Source organism: Lampetra fluviatilis, chromosome 23, assembly GCF_964198595.1.
Source record: "Lampetra fluviatilis chromosome 23, kcLamFluv1.1, whole genome shotgun sequence".
Taxonomy (NCBI): Eukaryota; Metazoa; Chordata; class Hyperoartia; order Petromyzontiformes; family Petromyzontidae; genus Lampetra; species Lampetra fluviatilis.
This window is the reverse complement of record NC_136297.1, coordinates 6292246-6310847: the sequence shown is the minus strand read 5'-3', so window position 1 is coordinate 6310847 and position 18602 is coordinate 6292246. Positions and strand designations below refer to the sequence as shown.

Below are 18602 nucleotides of genomic sequence, written 5' to 3'. Positions count from 1 at the left end.
CCCATGAAACTCGTGATCACCACCAGCTGCAGATCGCGAGCCCAGAGCTCACTTCTGCCACTGTCAAGACCACAGCCCTTAGGGCGCCGTGGCTCTCAGCGTCACGGTGCAGTGAAGCTGCTGAGCTGAGTTAGAATCCCGGGCACGGCTAATATCGGTGGTGTCGAGTGATATCCGAACCAGGCCAGCCTCTCTCCACCCCCACCACTTCACCACCAACCCGCACCGTCCACCAGCGTGGTGAAGTATGCTCAATCAACCCCCAGGACAGGGATTCATCCATCAGTGGATAAACAAAGTGTGTACGTCATGGTTTAAATACACACAAATACTGTTTCTAAGTATGATCACAACTCTTCTTCTGAGATAGATGCTCAACTGGGAGGCTGCTGCTGCTGCTCCAGAGATGAGACCACTTGGCTTTGCACCGAGACGTCTTGAGTTGAACTCCACCGTGAATGCGAGGATGACTATGGAGGTATCTTCACACTATGGGGAAGTTGACCAATTTTATTCCAAGATGAGTACCGGTACATTAGATATGAATTTACTGAATCTTCACTGAGTTCTCGCCTACGACCATATCACCCTGAATACGCCCGATCTCGTCCGATCTCGGAAGCTAAGCAGGGTCGAGCCTGGTTAGTACTTGGATGGGAGACCGCCTGGGAATACCAGGTGTTGTAGGCTTTTTGTTCTCGGCTTTTGCCTCTTTCCGTCGGCAGGGGGAGCGCTGTCTACCCCGCGTGTCGCATTCCGTGTCGTGCATTGTAGAGTGTTGTGCTCCACTCGGACCCACAGCAAACAGAGGGGGCCTCGCATATGAACGTCCCCGTAGTTCACCAGCGTTCACTCACTCTGTTGGTGAGACACTGATTGTCAAAACAAACCCAGAGTTTGTTCCTGTGTTCAACCTTTGCCAATGAAACGATTCACTTTCAGGTCACCTGGCTGATGGGATGTGTAAAGAAATAATCTTATTTTGTGGATTTCGCGATGCTCAATGCATTATCGCCGGTGCTGACAGGAAAGCATTCTCCTACAATACCATTGTGCCAAGAAAATTTCATAATTTTACTTTTAATATAAATTAGTATGATTTAGTAGCCATAATTTTTGATCGATTAAAGGATGCAACTCAATCGCAACTAATAGTTCAACTGTCCTAACGCCAACAAAAAAAAACTGGTCATCAAAATGCATAGTTTTTAACGTGTTGTTTTTATCAGGTCCCGTGGTGTAAATAAGTGCAAAACGTGAACTCTAATTTCCCACTATCCCCTCTTCAGTGGGCAGTGCACAACACCCGCTTGTTGCACCCCACTTCTATGTACAGAGATTCCCGCCCTCACGAACCCCCAGGGACCAGCGTGGACACGCGGTCAAATAAGCCCCAATTACCCGCTCGGCATGTGGAGCCCTCATCCAGCAGTGGATTGACAGAGGGCTGTGAACGTTCAATCCCGCAGCTCTAAATTGATTTGTTATTCGTGCGCCAGAAATAAAAGTCAGGTCGTGAAACGTGGACTAAATAGCGCCCCCTTGAGACACGAAAAAGCAAAAACTTTCTAAAAGCCTACAACACCTGGTATTCCCAGGCGGTCTCCCATCCAAGTACTAACCAGGCTCGACCCTGCTTAGCTTCCGAGATCGGGCGTATTCAGGGTGATATGGTCGTAGGCAAGAGCTCAGAGGAGATTTAGTAAACTTATCTCTAACCTAGTTGTGACCCACCTTTAGACAACGTAACTTAAGTTATTTTGTAAAAACACCGCCTGCAGTCATCCTCGCATTCACAGTGGAGTTCAACTCAAGACGTCTCGGTGCAAACCCAAGTGGTGGTCTCAGCTCTGGAGCAACATCTCAGTTCTGAGCAGCTATCTCAGAGGAAGATCAATGACCATATTTACGTATAGTCCGTGTGTGTGTGTATTTGACCACAACGTGCACACTTCATTAATCCGTTGGTCACACGCCTTGTCTGTACGATCCTGGGGGTTGATTGAGCATACTTCACCACGCTGGTGGACGGTGCGGGTTGGTGGGGAAGTGGTGGGGGTGGAGAGAGGCTGACCTGGTTCGGATATCACTCGACACCACCGATGTTAGCCGTGCCCGGGATTCTAACTCAGCTCAGCAGCTTCACTGCACCGTGACGCTGAGAGCCACGGCGCCCTAAGGGCTGTGGTCTTGACAGTGGCAGAAGTGAGCTCTGGGCTCGCGATCTGTAGTTGGTGGTGATCACGAGTTTTGTGGGTAACATTTATTCGCTGTGAAAATATCATCAGCCGTATCAGCCGGAATAATTGTCGTTGGGTATAAGTTTACTAAATCTCCTCTCAGCTTTCGCCTACGACCATATCACCCTGAATACGCCCGATCTCGGAAGCTAAGCAGGGTCGAGCCTGGTTAGTACTTGGATGGGAGACCGCCTGGGAATACCAGGTGTTGTAGGCTTTTTGTTCTCGGCTTTTGCCTCTTTCCGTCGGCAGGGGGAGCGCTGTCTACCCCGCGTGTCGCATTCCGTGTCGTGCATTGTAGAGTTTTGTGCTCCACTAGGACCCACAGCTAACAGAGGGGACCTTGCACGTGAACGTCCCACAGTTCACCAGCGTTCACTCTGTTGATGAGACACTGATTGTCAAAACCAGCCCAGAGTTTGTTCCTGTATTTAACCATTGCTAATGAAACGATTCACTCCCAGGTCACTTGGCTGATGGGATGTGTAAAGAATTACTTTTATTTTGTGGATTTCGCGCTGCTCAATGCATTATCGCCGGTGCTGACAGGAAAGCATTCTCCTGCAATGCATTTACCTAGATAATTTCATCATTTTACTTTAAATATAAATGAGTATGATTTAGTAGCCATCATTTTTTTTTATTGATTAAAGGATGTGACTCAATCGCAACTAATAGTTCAATTGTTCTTACGCCAGTAAAAAAAAATTGGTCATCAAAATTCGTAGTTTTTAACATGTTATTCTCATCAGGTCCCGTCGTGTAAATGAGTGCAAGACGCCAACTCACATTCCCCACTATCCCCTCTGCAGTGGGCAGTGCACAACACCCCCTTGTTGCACCCCACTTCTATGTACAGAGATCCCCGCCCTCACGAACCCCCAGGGACCAGCGTGGACGCGCGGTCAAATAAGCCCCATTACCCACTCGGCATGTGGAGGCCCTCATCCAGCAGTGGATTGACAGAGGGCTGTTGAAGTTCAATGAGGCAGCTCTAAGTAAAATGTTTTAGCCGTGCGCCAGAAATAAAAGTCACGTCGTAAACCCCAAAACTGACCAGCGTGGCGATACACGGTCAACAAAAACTATAACCGACGTGGTTTGGGCAGACTTTCATCCAGCAGTGGAAGCACAAAGGCAGTGAAGCGAAGGTGTCGTCAGCTCGAGGCCGAGGTAGCGGTGCCCCCTAGAGACGAGAACCCGCCAGCCCCGCTCTGCGTGAGCGACTCGCACAGAGTGGAACTTGCATATTTAAGTCTGTGGGGAGCACTGCCAACTTTGGGTGAGTGTGTTACATTTGTTTAACAGCTCTTGCCGGATGAAGGCCTCCTCACAAACCACTGTCATGTATATCGTGGTTATGCAATTTAATATCGAACTCTCAGCAAATAAAAACCTGATGAATTCCAATTCTGAATCCCAAGTAGTCAAGAGTTTGACCCTGAATAGGCAGTGCCCCCTACAGACATTGAAATGCCAGCTCGGCTTCGTGCGTGTGAAACGTGGACTAAATAGCGCCCCCTGGAGACACGAAAACGCAAAAACTTTCTAAAAGCCTACAACACCTGGTATTCCCAGGCGGTCTCCCATCCAAGTACTAACCAGGCTCGACCCTGCTTAGCTTCCGAGATCGGACGAGATCGGGCGTATTCAGGGTGATATGGTCGTAGGCGAAAGCTCAGAGAAGATTCACTAAATTCATCTCTAACGTTATCAGGTTTCTCTGATGCTCTTTTCACAGCGAATGAGCGTTTCCCATGAAACTCGTGTTCACCACCAACTTCAGATCGCGACCCCAGAGCTCACTTCTGCCACTGTCAAGACCACAGCCCTTAGGGCGCCGTGGCTCTCAGCGTCACGGTGCAGTGAAGCTGCTGAGCTGAGTTAGAATCCCGGGCACGGCTAACATCGGTGGTGTCGAGTGATATCCGAACCAGGTCAGCCTCTCTCCACCCCCACCACTTGTCCACCAACCCGCACCGTCCACCAGCGTGGTGAAGTATGCTCAATCAACCCCCAGGACAGGGATTCATCCATCAGTGGATAAACAAAGTGTGTACGTCATGGTTTAAATACACACAAATACACACAAATACTCTATATAAATATGATCACAACTCTTCTTCTGAGATAGATGCTCAACTGGGAGGCTGCTGCTGCTGCTCCAGAGATGAGACCACTTGGCTTTGCACCGAGACGTATTGAGTTGAACTCCACCGTGAATGCGAGGATGACTGCTGGAGTTATTTTCACACTATGGGGAAGTTGAACAATTTTATTCCAAAATGAGTACCGGTACATTAGAGATGAATTTACTGAATCTTCACTGCGTTCTCGCCTACGACCATATCACCCTGAATACGCCCGATCTCGTCCGATCTCGGAAGCTAAGCAGGGTCGAGCCTGGTTAGTACTTGGATGGGAGACCGCCTGGGAATACCAGGTGTTGTAGGCTTTTTGTCCTCGGCTTTTGCCTCTTCCCGTCGGCAGGGGGAGCGCTGTCTACCCCGCGTGTCGCTCACGCAGAGGGGGCTGGCGGGTTCTCGTCTCTAGGGGGCACCGCTACCTCGGCCTCAAGAATCAGAAGGTAACTGGAAAACTACATTTATATTTTTAAATCCTTTATATTAAGTTCGCTTGCTTGCATGCTTGCGTGCTTGCTTGCTTACGACCGTGCAAACCTTTCGGTCGTTTTTTAACCCACTTCCCGTGATCCAATCGAGCTGACATTTTGCACACAGACTCGTTGTGCGTGACAATTAATGTTCGTGAAAATTTTTTTCCAAAATTTTACACTGTTTAGGGAAAACAAATTAAATATTTAATTACCAATTGCTTAATACTGGCAGACAATCATCTGACCCATAGGTGGCAGCCATCTCAAGCCAGAGGACGAGAAGACTCTAGCCGCCACGCATATAAAGGATTTATAGTGAAAAACTTTGTTTTTACGGGTTTACTTGTTACCAGGTAAGGCCCACTCAGCTACATAGCTCTTTTTCAGAAGCGACCTGGCCACAAATGATAGCCCAACGAAGTGGCTTATTATCACGTGGACATTTCGAGCAGCCAATTATTCTAAAGAAGCTCATTTCCCATCAAGCCATTTGAGCTAAGATTATCTTTTGCAAGGGCGACTCGGCCGGCAGACATCACAGCATTCCAGAATAAAATGAAAAAAAGTAGAAATGATGTCAAATGACATTCACACTTAAACTTTAGTTAATTTATTCACAGAGACACTTTTAATGATGACAGAGGTGGCACCATGCAGATATGTTTTCTACCTACGTGACTTTACCAATAGAACCAAAGAGTTTGAAGAAACTAGGTGGTTCCGAACACTTTGCGGCAGCTACCTTAAATACTTTGATCCAAATTGACACTGATACGATACGGCTGAAAGAGGGCATTCTCAAATATTTAATTCCTAGACTTGGACGAGAACCCGCCAGCCCCCTCTGCGTGAGCGACACGCGGGGTAGACAGCGCTCCCCCTGCCGACGGGAAGAGGCAAAAGCCGAGGACAAAAAGCCTACAACACCTGGTATTCCCAGGCGGTCTCCCATCCAAGTACTAACCAGGCTCGACCCTGCTTAGCTTCCGAGATCGGACGAGATCGGGCGTATTCAGGGTGATATGGTCGTAGGCGAGAGCTCAGTGAAGATTCAGTAAATTCATCTCTAACTTGGTCAGGATTCTGCTGATGCTGTTTTCACAGCGAATGAGCGTTTCCCATGAAACTCGTGATCACCACCAGCTGCAGATCGCGACCCCAGAGCTCACTTCTGCCACTGTCAAGACCACAGCCCTTAGGGCGCCGTGGCTCTCAGCGTCACGGTGCAGTGAAGCTGCTGAGCTGAGTTAGAATCCCGGGCACGGCTAACATCGGTGGTGTCGAGTGATATCCGCACCAGGTCAGCCTCTCTCCACCCCCACCACTTCCCCACCAACCCGCACCGTCCACCAGCGTGGTGAAGTATGCTCAATCAACCCCCAGGACAGGACAGACACGGCGTGTTGTAGGGATTCATCCATCAGTGGATGAACAAAGTCTGGACGTCATGGTTTAAACACACACACACACGTACTGTATATACATATGGTGACAACTTTTACTCTGAGATAGCTGCTCAGAACTGAGATGTTGCTCCAGAGCTGAGACCACCACTTGGGTTTGCACCGAGACGTCTTGAGTTGAACTCCACCGTGAATGCGAGGATGACTGCTGGAGTTATCTTCACACTATGGGGAAGTTGAACAATTTTATTTCAAGATGAGTACCCGTACATTAGAGATGAATTTAGTGAATCTTCACTGAGCTTTCGCCTACGACCATATCACCCTGAATACGCCCGATCTCGGAAGCTAAGCAGGGTCGAGCCTGGTTAGTACTAGGATGGCAGACTGCCTGGCAATACCAGGTGTTGTAGGCTTTTTGTTCTCGGCGTTTGCCTCTTCCCGTCGGCAGGGGGAGCGCTGTCTACCCCGCGTGTCGCTCACGCAGAGGGGGCTGGCGGGTTCTCGTCTCTAGGGGGCATCGCTACCTCGGCCTCAAGCTGCACCGACTACGCGCCTGGTCATTCCGTGTCGTGCATTGTAGAGTTTTGCGCTCCACTGGGACCCACAGCTCACAGAGGGGCCCTTGCATATGAACGTCCCGCAGATCACCAGCGTTCACTCGCTCTGTTGGTGAGACACTGATTGTCAAAACCAGCCCAGAGTTTGTTCCTGTCGTCAACCATTGCTAATGAAACGATTCACTCCTGTGTTTTTCACACCTGATGATGATTGCTTGTGTTGCAATCGAAACGTTCTGGGAATTTTATTGTTGAATTTTTATTACTTCCCTTCTACGTGACTTTTACTCAAAGAACCAAGAATATGAATCCCTGCAGTCACGAAAGCTTTAGATCGAAAAGCTCTTGGTCAATCCACTGCCGGATGAAGGCCTCCCCACAAGCCACTGTCATGTTCATCGTGGTTCTGCAATTTAACATAAAACTCTAAACCAACAAAAACCTGGTGAATTCAAATTCTGAATCCCAAGTAGTCAAGAGTTTGACCCTGAATAGGCAGTGCCCCCTATAGACATTGAAACGCCAGTTCGGCTTCGTGCGCGTGAAACGTGGACTAAATAGCGCCCCCTTGAGACACGAAAACGCAAAAACTTTCTAAAAGCCTACAACACCTGGTATTCCCAGGCGGTCTCCCATCCAAGTACTAACCAGGCTCGACCCTGCTTAGCTTCCGAGATCGGACGAGATCGGGCGTATTCAGGGTGATATGGTCGTAGGCGAAAGCTGAAAGGAGATTTAGTAAACTTATCTCCAACGTGAACTCTTCCAGCTGATATGGCTGATTATTTTTAACAACGAGTAAATGTTACCCACAAAATTCGTGTTCACCACCAACTTCATATCGCGAGCCCAGAGCTCACTTCTGCCACTGTCAAGACCACAGCCCTTAGGGCGCCGTGGCTCTCAGCGTCACGGTGCAGTGAAGCTGCTGAGCTGAGTTAGAATCCCGGGCACGGCTAACATCGGTGGTGTCGAGTGATATCCGAACCAGGCCAGCCTCTCTCCACCCCCACCACTTCCCCACCAACCCGCACCGTCCACCAGCGTGGTGAAGTATGCTCAATCAACCCCCGGGACAGGACAGACACGGTCTGTGGAGGTCTTCACCCATCAACGGATTAACAAAGTCTGTACGCTCTGGTTTAAGTACACACACACACGTACTATACGTAAATATGGTGACAACTTTTACTCTGAGATAGCTGCTCAGAACTGAGATGTTGCTCGAGAGGTGAGACCACCACTTGGGTTTGCACCGAGACGTCTTGAGTGGAACTCCACTGTGAATGCGAGGATAACTGCAGGCAGTGTCTTCACACAAGAAGTTTAGTTACTTTGTCCAAAGGTGGGTCACAACTACGTTGAAGATAAGTTTACTAAATCTCATTTGGCTCTCGCCTACGACCATATCACCCTGAATACGCCCGATCTCGTCCGATCTCGGAAGCTAAGCAGGGTCGAGCCTGGTTAGTACTTGGATGGGAGACCGCCTGGGAATACCAGGTGTTTGTAGGCTTTTTGTTCTCGGCTTTTGCCTCTTTCCGTCGGCAGGGGGAGCGCTGTCTACCCCGCGTGTCGCTCACGCAGAGGGGGCTGGCGGGTTCTCGTCTCTAGGGGGCACCGCTACCTCGGCCTGAAGAATCAGAAGGTAACTGGAAAACTACATTTATATTTTAACCAGGTAAGGCCCACTGAGCTACATAGCTCTTTTTCAGAAGCGACCTTGCCACAAATGATAGCTCAACGAAGTGGCTTATTATCACGTGGACATTTCGAGCAGCCAAATTTTCTAAAGAAGCTCATTCCCAATCGAGTAAAGCCCTTTGAGCTAAGATGCTCTTTTGCAAGGGCGACTCGGCCGGCAGACATCACAGCATTCCAAAATAAAATAAATAAAGTAGAAATGATGTAAATTTACATTCACACTTAAACTTTACTGATTTTATTCACAGGGTCAGTTTTTAATGAGGGCAGAGGTGGCAGCATGGAAATGCCGAGATATGAAGAAACTTGTTGGTTCAAACACTTTTTGGAAATAATTAGAATTAAGCCACGACTAAAATATTAAAAGTGTGTTTTTACTTGTTTTTGAGTATTTGGCTGAAAGCAACTTCCACAGCCACTTTGTTGAATCTCTCGTTTGTGGCCAGGACGCTTCTAAAGAAGCGCTGTTTTGCTCAGTGGGCCTTACCTGGTAAAATTAAAAGTCACGTTCTGCGCAGAATGCACTCTCTCTTGAAGAGAGCAAATGCTCATTTGATGGCAGGATCACCTGAAATGGTGATGGTTTAGGGGGGGGGGGGGCTTCATTCAGCAGTGGATTGACCATGACTGATGATGACAATTAAGTCACGAGAAAAAGTTTGATGATGGCTTGTTTTGTGCATTTCATTGGAGAGCACTTTTAATTTCTGGCCGATTGAAACCGCGTTTTCCAACCGTGGGTCACCGACAGCCATGAAAATCCTCACCCCCCTCCGACAAAATCAACCAAGTTCACCATCGATAAAGACTTCAAGAATATTTTATTTCAAAATGTTTAAATGTCCCATTATTTCCTATTTCATTTGTATAAAACAACGATCAGCAATGAGAACAAATGAAACCCCAATACCAATGATGAGAGGTTCCAGGGCCGGATTTAGGAACCTTGGTCCCAAAGGACACCAGAGATGGAAGGGATCATTCCCTTCATCGCTGTCCACCAACACCCCGACTTTCACCCACCCATGGACAGTCTTTAGGGGCCGTCCATAAATGACGTCACGCGATTTTGGACGATTTTTTTTACCCCCCCCCTTCGTCACATAAAGTCAGACCACCCCCCTCAAATATGACGTCACAAAGCTATGCCCACCCCCTCCCTAAATAATAAAATATGCTTCAAATCGCTTTAAACTATTGTCATTGTAGTGCGTATTTAATGTGGCGCTGCACTCTGATGTTGTAGGAGAAAACATTTATTAAAAAGTCTATTTCATTAAGTAGAACGTGTTGTCTATATTTATTTAGAGTTGCGCATTTTGATGTGACGTCACATTTCTCAACCCCCCCCCCCCCCCATCGTCACACATCGTCACAAATGTCTGACACCCCCCCCCCCCCCAGGTGCGTGACGTCTTTTATGGATGTCCCCTTAACAGATTGTTTGGGAAAGTGCCCCAACAGTCCGTGACTTTACCGACAGAACCAAAGAATTAGCGAGCACCTATAAAGTCCGGGACAGCACACGAAGGAGTAGGTGGCCAACACCACGCCCAGCCGCCTTCGTCTCCGCAGTGCTGATGTTGCACACGCCGCACCAGCTAATCATTTACGCCCGAGTCGACCTAGGAGAGGCCCAACACCGGTTCAGATATTCGGGACCGATGTTGGCTGCAAGCGAGAATCGAACTCGGGTCCCCCCGTGCTCGTCACGTGGTGCGCCAACCACTGCACGTGCACAGTAAGAACACGCGCGGCCCATAGTCGTCCGATTAGGCTACGGGTTGACTACGTACGGCGCAAAAGAAGTTCAACACGCGTACATACAAGGATTACAGGCAACCTCGTGTGTACGTATGTTGATTTTTTCTCACACCATAATGTAGCCGCCAACTGTGCTAATCGTAGCCATTGCCGCCTGGCTTAAACCGATTTAGAACCGGTGGGAGGGGCAGCACATGGGCAGATTGGAGAATGAAATTAAAACAAACGTATAAGACACCTTGCACGAACTCGGTATGTGTTGCCGTACAGCAGTGTGAGCGAGAGCACGGTCTGGTGGTGCTGATGCTGCGTTGGCAGTGGTGCACAAGCACAGTTAACAAAACTCACGCCCACTTGCCATTAACACTGCATTATCTTAAAAGGAAAATATATACATAGGAGACGTTTCGGGCAATGGGCCTTCTTCAAAGCACGACTCCGTTCTGTCTGCACGCACGAATGAACACGTGCGTTTTTCATTCATGGGCCGGCCTACTGGCTCTTCAGACCAGCATCATCTAAAGCAGCGTTTGATTAAGCAAAGCAAAACACCTGCACCGGATTAGTCCTTCTTGGATTCATCAGTAGGCAGGCAGGCAGACAGACAGGCAGGCAGGCTTGTTTAAACAAATGCTGCTGGGCTGCCGCCAGAGGTCGCAATCGGGTACCCGATACCCGTACCCTACCTGATACCCAGCTACCCGTACCCTGGTGCGGCCGGGTACGGGTAGTACGGGTAGGCCGTGAGTCACTGGTGAGTAACCGTTTGTCACTCATTTCGGGTAGGGTACGGGTAGGGAACGGGTACCCGTACCCATTTGCGACCCTGGTGTGGCCGGGTACGGGTAAGGAATCAAAACCCGTTTGCGACCTCTGGCTGCCACCAGATGTCATTGGCAAGGGAACTCCGTCATAAACCACGGGTGAAGGGGGGGGGGCTCTGTTCAACGCAAAAAGGCAATACGGTACACAAACTCATTACTCGTCGCTGACGAGGGTTATGGGTTAGCGGAACGAAAGCAGAGGTCGGCAGTTAACGAACAATAAAAAAAAGTAGTGAAAATTTAAATTATAATACAAATACAGTCCTTACTTTATCCAAAAAAAACACACTTCAAACGGTTTAAGTTTTTGGTGTCTGGACAAATATCCTGTGTTGGCCCTCCCATTTCCCTCTCCACCCGGACCCCCCCAAACTAAATCCTAAATCCAGCCCTGGTTGGGAGGGGTTAATCTGACACCGAGTACAGAACACATTCACAAAGCCATGCAGGTAAAAAAAAATATACAATTACACCAATTCATTCATCACTTAAAACATATCATCAATTGGTTTAAGAAAGCAATGTTAAACGATTCACAGTTATTTTTTGTGTTAGGGCACCTCGTTATGATCCGGCCAAACCTGTGTCGTCAAGACCCTCCACCACCCGACACAGTCAAATATAAATTTTCACGCGTACGAGGGTTTTAGCGGGTCATCCCAACTTCGTGGGCTATGTCCTGAAGATGTTTTGAAGCAAGTTGCAAGTGAAACATCGTATCCCCAACCACGTCGCAATTGTTTCGTGGTTGTGAAGATTATTCTCCAATATTTGGCACGCTACAATGCTCGTACACCATGTGACAATGTTTAGCTGTGCCTGGTTTGAATGGTAAAATTCCAAGATGGAATGCTAAATAGCTTCTTCTTTCATATGCATCCTATGGTGGGATCGCGGGGTCCCGAATAAACGGAAGTCGAAATCGTAGTTTATTTTTGGCGACTCCGTCCCACCGCACACACAAACGCCGCGACCCACCTGGTACGGATCATTCTGTTGCCATATCGTCCAAGCGCAGCAGCGAGGACGAATGCGCAGAAGAAACAAAACTTTGCAATTTTGACTAGCGCATCGCGTAGAGCTCGTCGAGAGAAATAGATCGCAGTGTCGTTTCTCCTTCAACAGACATAAAATGACGTCGCAACGCAGTTCATGCGAGAGCCGGGGGGCTTATGGGACCCCGAGGTCCCGCCATGAGGTTCATATGGCAGATGTAGATGCAGAGCAACAACGACAAAACCACCTTCAGGCGGTCAAGCCAGACAACCGCGTCAGGCGTTAGCGGAGTGTGTTTGTGGATCGGGCGTCGCGTTGTTATTTGTTGTATGCTCTGGATGACCAGTGTCGCACACTGCCGGAGAGTTTGGGGATTTTGGACGAGCCAAAGGAAGGGATCCATTTGTGGAAATGAAGTGGAGGGCAGAGAACAGAGAAGGACGGAGAAGATGCCAGTCAAGGAGCTGCTGTCAGGGCAGAGCGCCAATGAAGAATGTCGGTTGGTGACGGGTCTTGATGACACAAATTTGGCGAGATCATCAAGTGGCAGAATTCTCCAAAAGAATTAATCCTAAAATCATCGTAAATCACTCACATTGGCACAAGTGCGACAGATATAACAGCTGTGCACGGCAATTGTAATCATTTTGTAAAAAAAAATCGCGGCGCCCCCATTAAAACGCCACTTCGCTCAACCCGTGTCTTGCCCGGCCAATGCCCCGACGAACCACTCAGAATGCGCTGCCCCCCCTCTCACCGACCAACCCGTCCCCCAGATCTCGTCAGATCTGAGCCGGGATTGCGCTTGGAACGGGCGACTGCCACGCACCACGAGGTGATGCTAGTAGTCCGGAATGATTATTGACCAAGCGGTCAAATGAAGTCGTGTTGAATGTTGTGCGGATTTTGGAATAATTTTTTTAATAAAATAAAATGAAAAGGAGAGGTGGGGCCTTTCTGTGTCGGCGCTCTTCTGCCCAATCGCGTCACAGCAAGTACTTCGCCCACATCGGCTATTTTGACACTGAAGGCTTGAGGCCCATTTCTATATAATAATAACAACGTATCCTTTCGATTCAATCCTGGCATCGCACGATTATTACAAGTACTTTATTTACACTTCCCATCTCTCTCTCTCTGTACGTCTGTTTATTTTCGAAACGTTTTTAAGTCTCTTTGCGCAAATGTTTTGTTTTATGTCAACTTTGTGTGAAGTGGCCTTTGAGCCTTGTTCCATGGCAGGCGCGCCTCCAATTAGCGCGGGATGGATACGTCCGGTTTAGCAGAGAGTTTATTGGGTTGTTAATTGAGGTTTATGGGTTCGTAGTCCAAGTTTGAGGATGCCCAGTCCAGTGTTGTGGTCTCGTGTCTCTGCATGGAGGGCGTTTAAGGTGCAGTGTGTAGGGTTGTTCACGATGCAGCGTGTAAGGTGTTCAATATTGCAGCATGCTGGTCGCAATTCTGTTCATGTGCAGTGCACCATGAATCTGGATCAGGAATGCGTTGCAGTTTTTAAAATCAGGCAAAAGACGAATTCATAATCTCTTGAATATTTTGAACTAATGTGTGTACTACTTATTGTTTTGCATAACTAAAATTGTATCGATGTAATGTTGTTAAATTAGATGTGAATCGATACGTGACAATTTTATTGAGAAGGGCGCAATGTTAAATACGTAGACTTTGATCCACCGACTCAATCTCTCTTCTCTCTCTCTCTGCTTCTCCTCCTCCCCTTCTCTCTCCCAATACTGTGAAACAACGGGGAGGTTGTGGCTAGAACCACAACCACCAGGTGAGGCACACTGCAGTTTGTCAGAAGCGACGTGGTAACAAATGACCGCTCAACCAAGTGGCGTATCGCGTGAAAATTTATAGGAACCGAATACTCTAAATGCACATTAAATCTAAATGTGTAGGGGGGAAAAAGACGGAAGACCCGGAGCAAAATCCATGCGGCCACGGAGAGGGAGAGACACCGCAAACTATAAATATACAGGCATCATCAGGGTCAAGATCAAACTCGCGTCCTCCTGCATACCGGGCGAGGGAGTTAACAACTCGCCACCGTGGCGCCCTTCCTTCCCCTGCTCCTCCTTCCTCTCACTCTCTCGCCTTGACTCCGTCCCCGACCCTCTCTCCCTCTCTCTCTCTAGAGCCCCCCTCCCAGGCCGCCGAGGCACACGTACTTGACGTGCATGTACTCCAGCATGCCCTGCTGGGCACCCTCGCGGCCCAGGCCAGACTGCTTGATGCCGCCAAACGGGGCCTCGACGGCTGACAGGAGGCCCTCGTTGGCGCCCACCATGCCCACCTCGAGCGCCTCGCTCACGCGCCACACCTGCGCCACGTCCCGCGAGAAGAAGTAGCCTGCCGGCGTGACGGGGGGGACGGGGGGGTCAAAGACAAAGATCCCCCGTATCGTGTTAACAGACTGTTGGAGCAAGTGGTGTTGGCGAGTAGCACCCTATGCCAGCAGCTGGCATGCCTCGTGATTGCGTGAGTGGCTAACACAATGCCCGGCTGGCTTTGTCTCCCCAGTGCTGATATTTACAGACCACATTAAGTCGGCCAACCCGTGAGCGCCTGGGTCTGTCCCCATATCTTCCTGCAAGAAGCGGAGGCTTCCACACTTCAAGTGATAGCTTCAAGGTGCATCTAGAGCATGGCACAAGCGCAGCGGTGACATCGTCGCCACTCAGTGGTCAATGGCGACTGTTATTGTTGGTGTTGTTGTGTGCTCGCGGAGAATGGTGGCGCAGTAGTTAGCGCACTGCGCTACGAACCCGGTGACCCAAATGATTCCTGCTTCTGGTTGACATTAATGTTGAATATCTTAACCGATCCTAGGCCTACCTCGCCTTCAATGAGTACTGGAGTAAAAGGTGGCCACACCTCCCCCTCGTGTGCAGCGTGGGTCTTCGTAGCTGCTCGTTAACAGCACTTGGCCCAACAGCCTGTCGAATACTACACGGGGGATCTTTGTCTTTGTGCGTGTCTACACATGGGTGCGTGTGTCCTTTCCTCACCAGCCAGCCCCATGGTTGTGGAATTCGCAAGAGCAACCGCCTCCTCTTCAGTCTTGAACCTGGCAAAGACACAAACGTCGTCGAGGTTCATAATGGGCAGGTCCGAGAGCTACCGAGCACTTGGTCGTCATGTGCCGGCAGAGCAACGGTGACCTGGGGCATCACCTCCGATTAGCACGGTTGGCTATGTATGGGTGCGAAAGATGTTCAACATAATTCTAGATTTGAAGCTTCCGTGACTGCAAGGATTCATACTCTTAGTTTTTTCGGTAAAGTCACGTAGGTAGAAAATGAAATTTAAAGTAATAAAAATAAAATAATAATAAAGTATTAATAAACTAATAAATATTTTTTTTTTTAAATCACGACGTTTCGGAGGCAACACAAGTCTCCGTCATCAGGTGGGACCGTCACAGGGCGTATAATTATTTATTTATCTAGTATAATTTTATATATTTAATTATTTTTTACAATTTTACTTTAATTTTCTACCTACGTGACTTTACCAAAAAAACTAAGAGTATGTTCAACATACATACATATGTAATGACAGTCGAGTCAACCTTCGGTGTGAGTAGACTAGTGGCCACGGGCGGTAATGACCGGGGAAGTCAGCTTGCAGTGCGAGTGGACTGGTGGCCACGGGAGGTAATGACAGGGAAGTCAGCTTGCAGTGCGAGTGGACTGGTGGCCACGGGAGGTAATGACAGGGGAGTCAGTCTGCAGTGCGAGTGGACTGGTGGCCACGGGAGGTAATGACCGGGGGAGTCAGCTTGCAGTGCGAGTGGACTGGTGGCCACGGGAGGTAATGACAGGGGAGTCAGTCTGCAGTGCGAGTGGACTGGTGGCCACGGGAGGTAATGACCGGGGGAGTCAGCTTGCAGTGCGAGCGGACTGGTGGCTACGGGAATGATTGAGAACAGCAGCGTGGCCAGAGGACGGAAGAGGACAGTCGTCTGCCGGTGGAGCGAGCGGTCTAGGACCAGCGAGAAGGTTCCGGAATGGGGGCGTGGCCTGGGACCGTATACAAGGGGGAGATGCGTGGGAGACTCGGGGATGTTGCAGTGGAGGGTCTCCGCCTGTCCGAGTGCGAGCACGTGACTCCTTAATAAAGAAACCATCTTCTTGGTTCTTTCGGTAAAGTCACGGAGAAGGGAAATAATAAAATAATAAAAATAAAACAGAATAAAATCATTCTCACGACGTTTCGGCCACAACGCAAGCAGCCGTCCTCAGGTGAAGACCAGGTCTGTCGGGGAGACAGCGTCTGAATGGTCTTCACCCGAGGACGGCTGCTTGCGTTGTGGCCGAAACGTCGTGAGAATTATTTTATTATGTTTTATTTGTATTATTTTATTATTTCCCTTCTTCGTGACTTTACCGAAAGAACCAAGAAGATGGATCCCTGCAGTCGCGAAAGCTTTAAATCGAAAGAAACCATCTCAAGACAAGTGCGTCCAAGTCGTATTTACACATGTATACAAACATTACCAACTGAACCACGCAGCAATTAGGTATGATAATACTTGGGAGTCAAGGTCAGAGTGAAGGTTTCATTCGGAGGCATCTGCTCATTATCAGGGTGAAGATCAAGGGCGAGGTCAAGTGGAGGGGGGGCGGCTTTACTTGATGACGGGAGCCAGGGGCCCGAAGGTCTCCTCGCGAGCGCACAGCATGCTGGGAGTCACGTCGGTGAGCACCGTGGGCTGGAAGAAGCTCCCTCCGAGCGCGTGGCGCGCACCGCCCACCACGACACGCGCGCCCTGCGAGACCGCATCCACCACATGCCGCTCCACCTGCGCATACACACACACACACACGGGTTGTGCACACACACACGGGTTGTGTACACACACACACACACGGGTTGTGTACACACACACACACGGGTTGTGTACACACACACACACGGGTTGTGTACACACACACACACACACGGGTTGTGTACACACACACACACGGGTTGTGTACACACACACACGGGTTGTGTACACACACACACACAGGTTGTGTACACACACACACACAGGTTGCGTACACACACACACACACGGGTTGTGCGTACACACACACGCACGGGTTGTGCGCACACACGCACGGGTTGCGTACACACACGCACGGGTTGCGTGCACACACACACACGGGTTGCGTGTGCACACACACACACGGGTTGCGTGTGCACACACACACACGGGTTGCGTGTGCACACACACACACGGGTTGCGTGCGCACACACACACACACACAGGTTGCGTGCACAAACACACAGGTTGCGTACACACACACACAGGTTGCGTACACACACACAGGTTGCGTACACACACACACACAGGTTGCGTACACACACACACACACGGGTTGCGTGCGCGCACACACACACACACAGGTTGCGTACACACACACGGGTTATGCGCACACACACACAGGTTGCGTACACACACACACGGGTTGCGTACACACACACACACACACGGGTTGCGTACACACACACACACGGGTTGCGTACACACACACACACAGGTTGCGTACACACACACACACACACACACGGGTTGTGCGCACACACACACAGGTTGCGTACACACACACACACACAGGTTGCGTACACACACAGGTTGCGTACACACACACACACACACAGGTTGCGTACACACACACAGGTTACGTACACACACACACACACGCAGGTTGCGTACACACACAGGTTGTGCACACACACACACACAGGTTGTTGTGCGCACACACACACACACAGGTCGCGTACACACACAAGTCGCGTACACACAACAACAACAACCGCCATTCGCCACTAAGTGGCGGTGACGTCACCACAACGCGTGTGCCAGGCCATGTGCACCTTGAGGCCACGTGAAGTGTCGAACGCCCGCTGGCAGGAGGTCACGGGGCAGACCCAGGTGCCACGGGTCGCACACACACACACAGGCTAGAACACACACACACAGGTCGAGCACCTATGAAGGCCGGTACGGCAAACGAGGGGGCGGGTGGCCACCACCACGCCCAGCCGCCTTTGTTTTCCGAGTGGCGATCTTTACGCATCGCACCAGGTACCCATTTGAGGCAGAGTCCACCAAGGAGAGGCCCAGGCCTGGTTCAGATAATCGTCACCGGTGTTGGTGGCCATGAGCGGGAATCAAACTCGGGTCGCTAGGCTCCCCACACACTCACAAAGACACACGCTCGCGGGCGGACGGACGGGCGGGGACGAAGGAGGCCCCCCCCCCCTCACCTTCTGGAGGGCGCGCTCGTTGATGAGTGGCCCCAGCGTGTTCCCCGTGTCCGTGCCGGGCCCCACGCGGAGCTGCGTCGACACAGCATGGGCGAGGCGCGACACAAACGCGTCGTGCACGCTCTCCTGCACCAGCATGTGGTTAGGGCACACGCACGTCTGCACGCGCGCACAAAAATGGGCGCACACACGGATTACAGCGTGAATGTGCGAAG

General features: G+C 49.9%; 1 protein-coding gene, 6 non-coding genes and 3 pseudogenes across 7 annotated transcripts; 5 read left to right on the top strand and 5 right to left on the bottom strand.

Moving 5' to 3' along the window:
* Nucleotides 1-571: 571 nt before the first annotated feature.
* Nucleotides 572-690, top strand: LOC144940974 (5S ribosomal RNA). Its single transcript, XR_013639187.1, has one exon. It is a non-coding gene; the product is annotated as a 5S ribosomal RNA (ribosomal RNA).
* An 883-nt stretch (nt 691-1573) lies between these two features.
* On the bottom strand, nt 1574-1682 carry LOC144941012 (5S ribosomal RNA; annotated as a pseudogene).
* A 666-nt stretch (nt 1683-2348) lies between these two features.
* LOC144941011 (5S ribosomal RNA) lies at nt 2349-2457 on the top strand (annotated as a pseudogene).
* Nucleotides 2458-3793: 1336 nt separating this feature from the next.
* Nucleotides 3794-3912, bottom strand: LOC144940972 (5S ribosomal RNA). The gene has a single exon (XR_013639185.1). It is a non-coding gene; the product is annotated as a 5S ribosomal RNA (ribosomal RNA).
* A 664-nt stretch (nt 3913-4576) lies between these two features.
* LOC144940971 (5S ribosomal RNA) lies at nt 4577-4695 on the top strand. Its single transcript, XR_013639184.1, has one exon. It is a non-coding gene; the product is annotated as a 5S ribosomal RNA (ribosomal RNA).
* Nucleotides 4696-5772: 1077 nt separating this feature from the next.
* On the bottom strand, nt 5773-5891 carry LOC144940970 (5S ribosomal RNA). The gene has a single exon (XR_013639183.1). It is a non-coding gene; the product is annotated as a 5S ribosomal RNA (ribosomal RNA).
* A 676-nt stretch (nt 5892-6567) lies between these two features.
* On the top strand, nt 6568-6676 carry LOC144940956 (5S ribosomal RNA; annotated as a pseudogene).
* Nucleotides 6677-7419: 743 nt separating this feature from the next.
* Nucleotides 7420-7538, bottom strand: LOC144940969 (5S ribosomal RNA). Its single transcript, XR_013639182.1, has one exon. It is a non-coding gene; the product is annotated as a 5S ribosomal RNA (ribosomal RNA).
* A 678-nt stretch (nt 7539-8216) lies between these two features.
* Nucleotides 8217-8336, top strand: LOC144941004 (5S ribosomal RNA). The gene has a single exon (XR_013639215.1). It is a non-coding gene; the product is annotated as a 5S ribosomal RNA (ribosomal RNA).
* Nucleotides 8337-9907: 1571 nt separating this feature from the next.
* ALDH5A1 (aldehyde dehydrogenase 5 family member A1) lies at nt 9908-18548 on the bottom strand. Its single transcript, XM_078866927.1, has 4 exons — nt 18388-18548; nt 16764-16933; nt 15138-15196; nt 9908-14478 (listed from the first exon to the last, which is right to left on the bottom strand). Exons 1-4 carry the CDS (start codon nt 18523-18525, stop codon nt 14261-14263), a joined length of 585 nt encoding a protein of 194 aa, XP_078723053.1. The 5' UTR covers nt 18526-18548; the 3' UTR covers nt 9908-14260.
* Between the last annotated feature and the right edge of the window lie 54 nt (nt 18549-18602).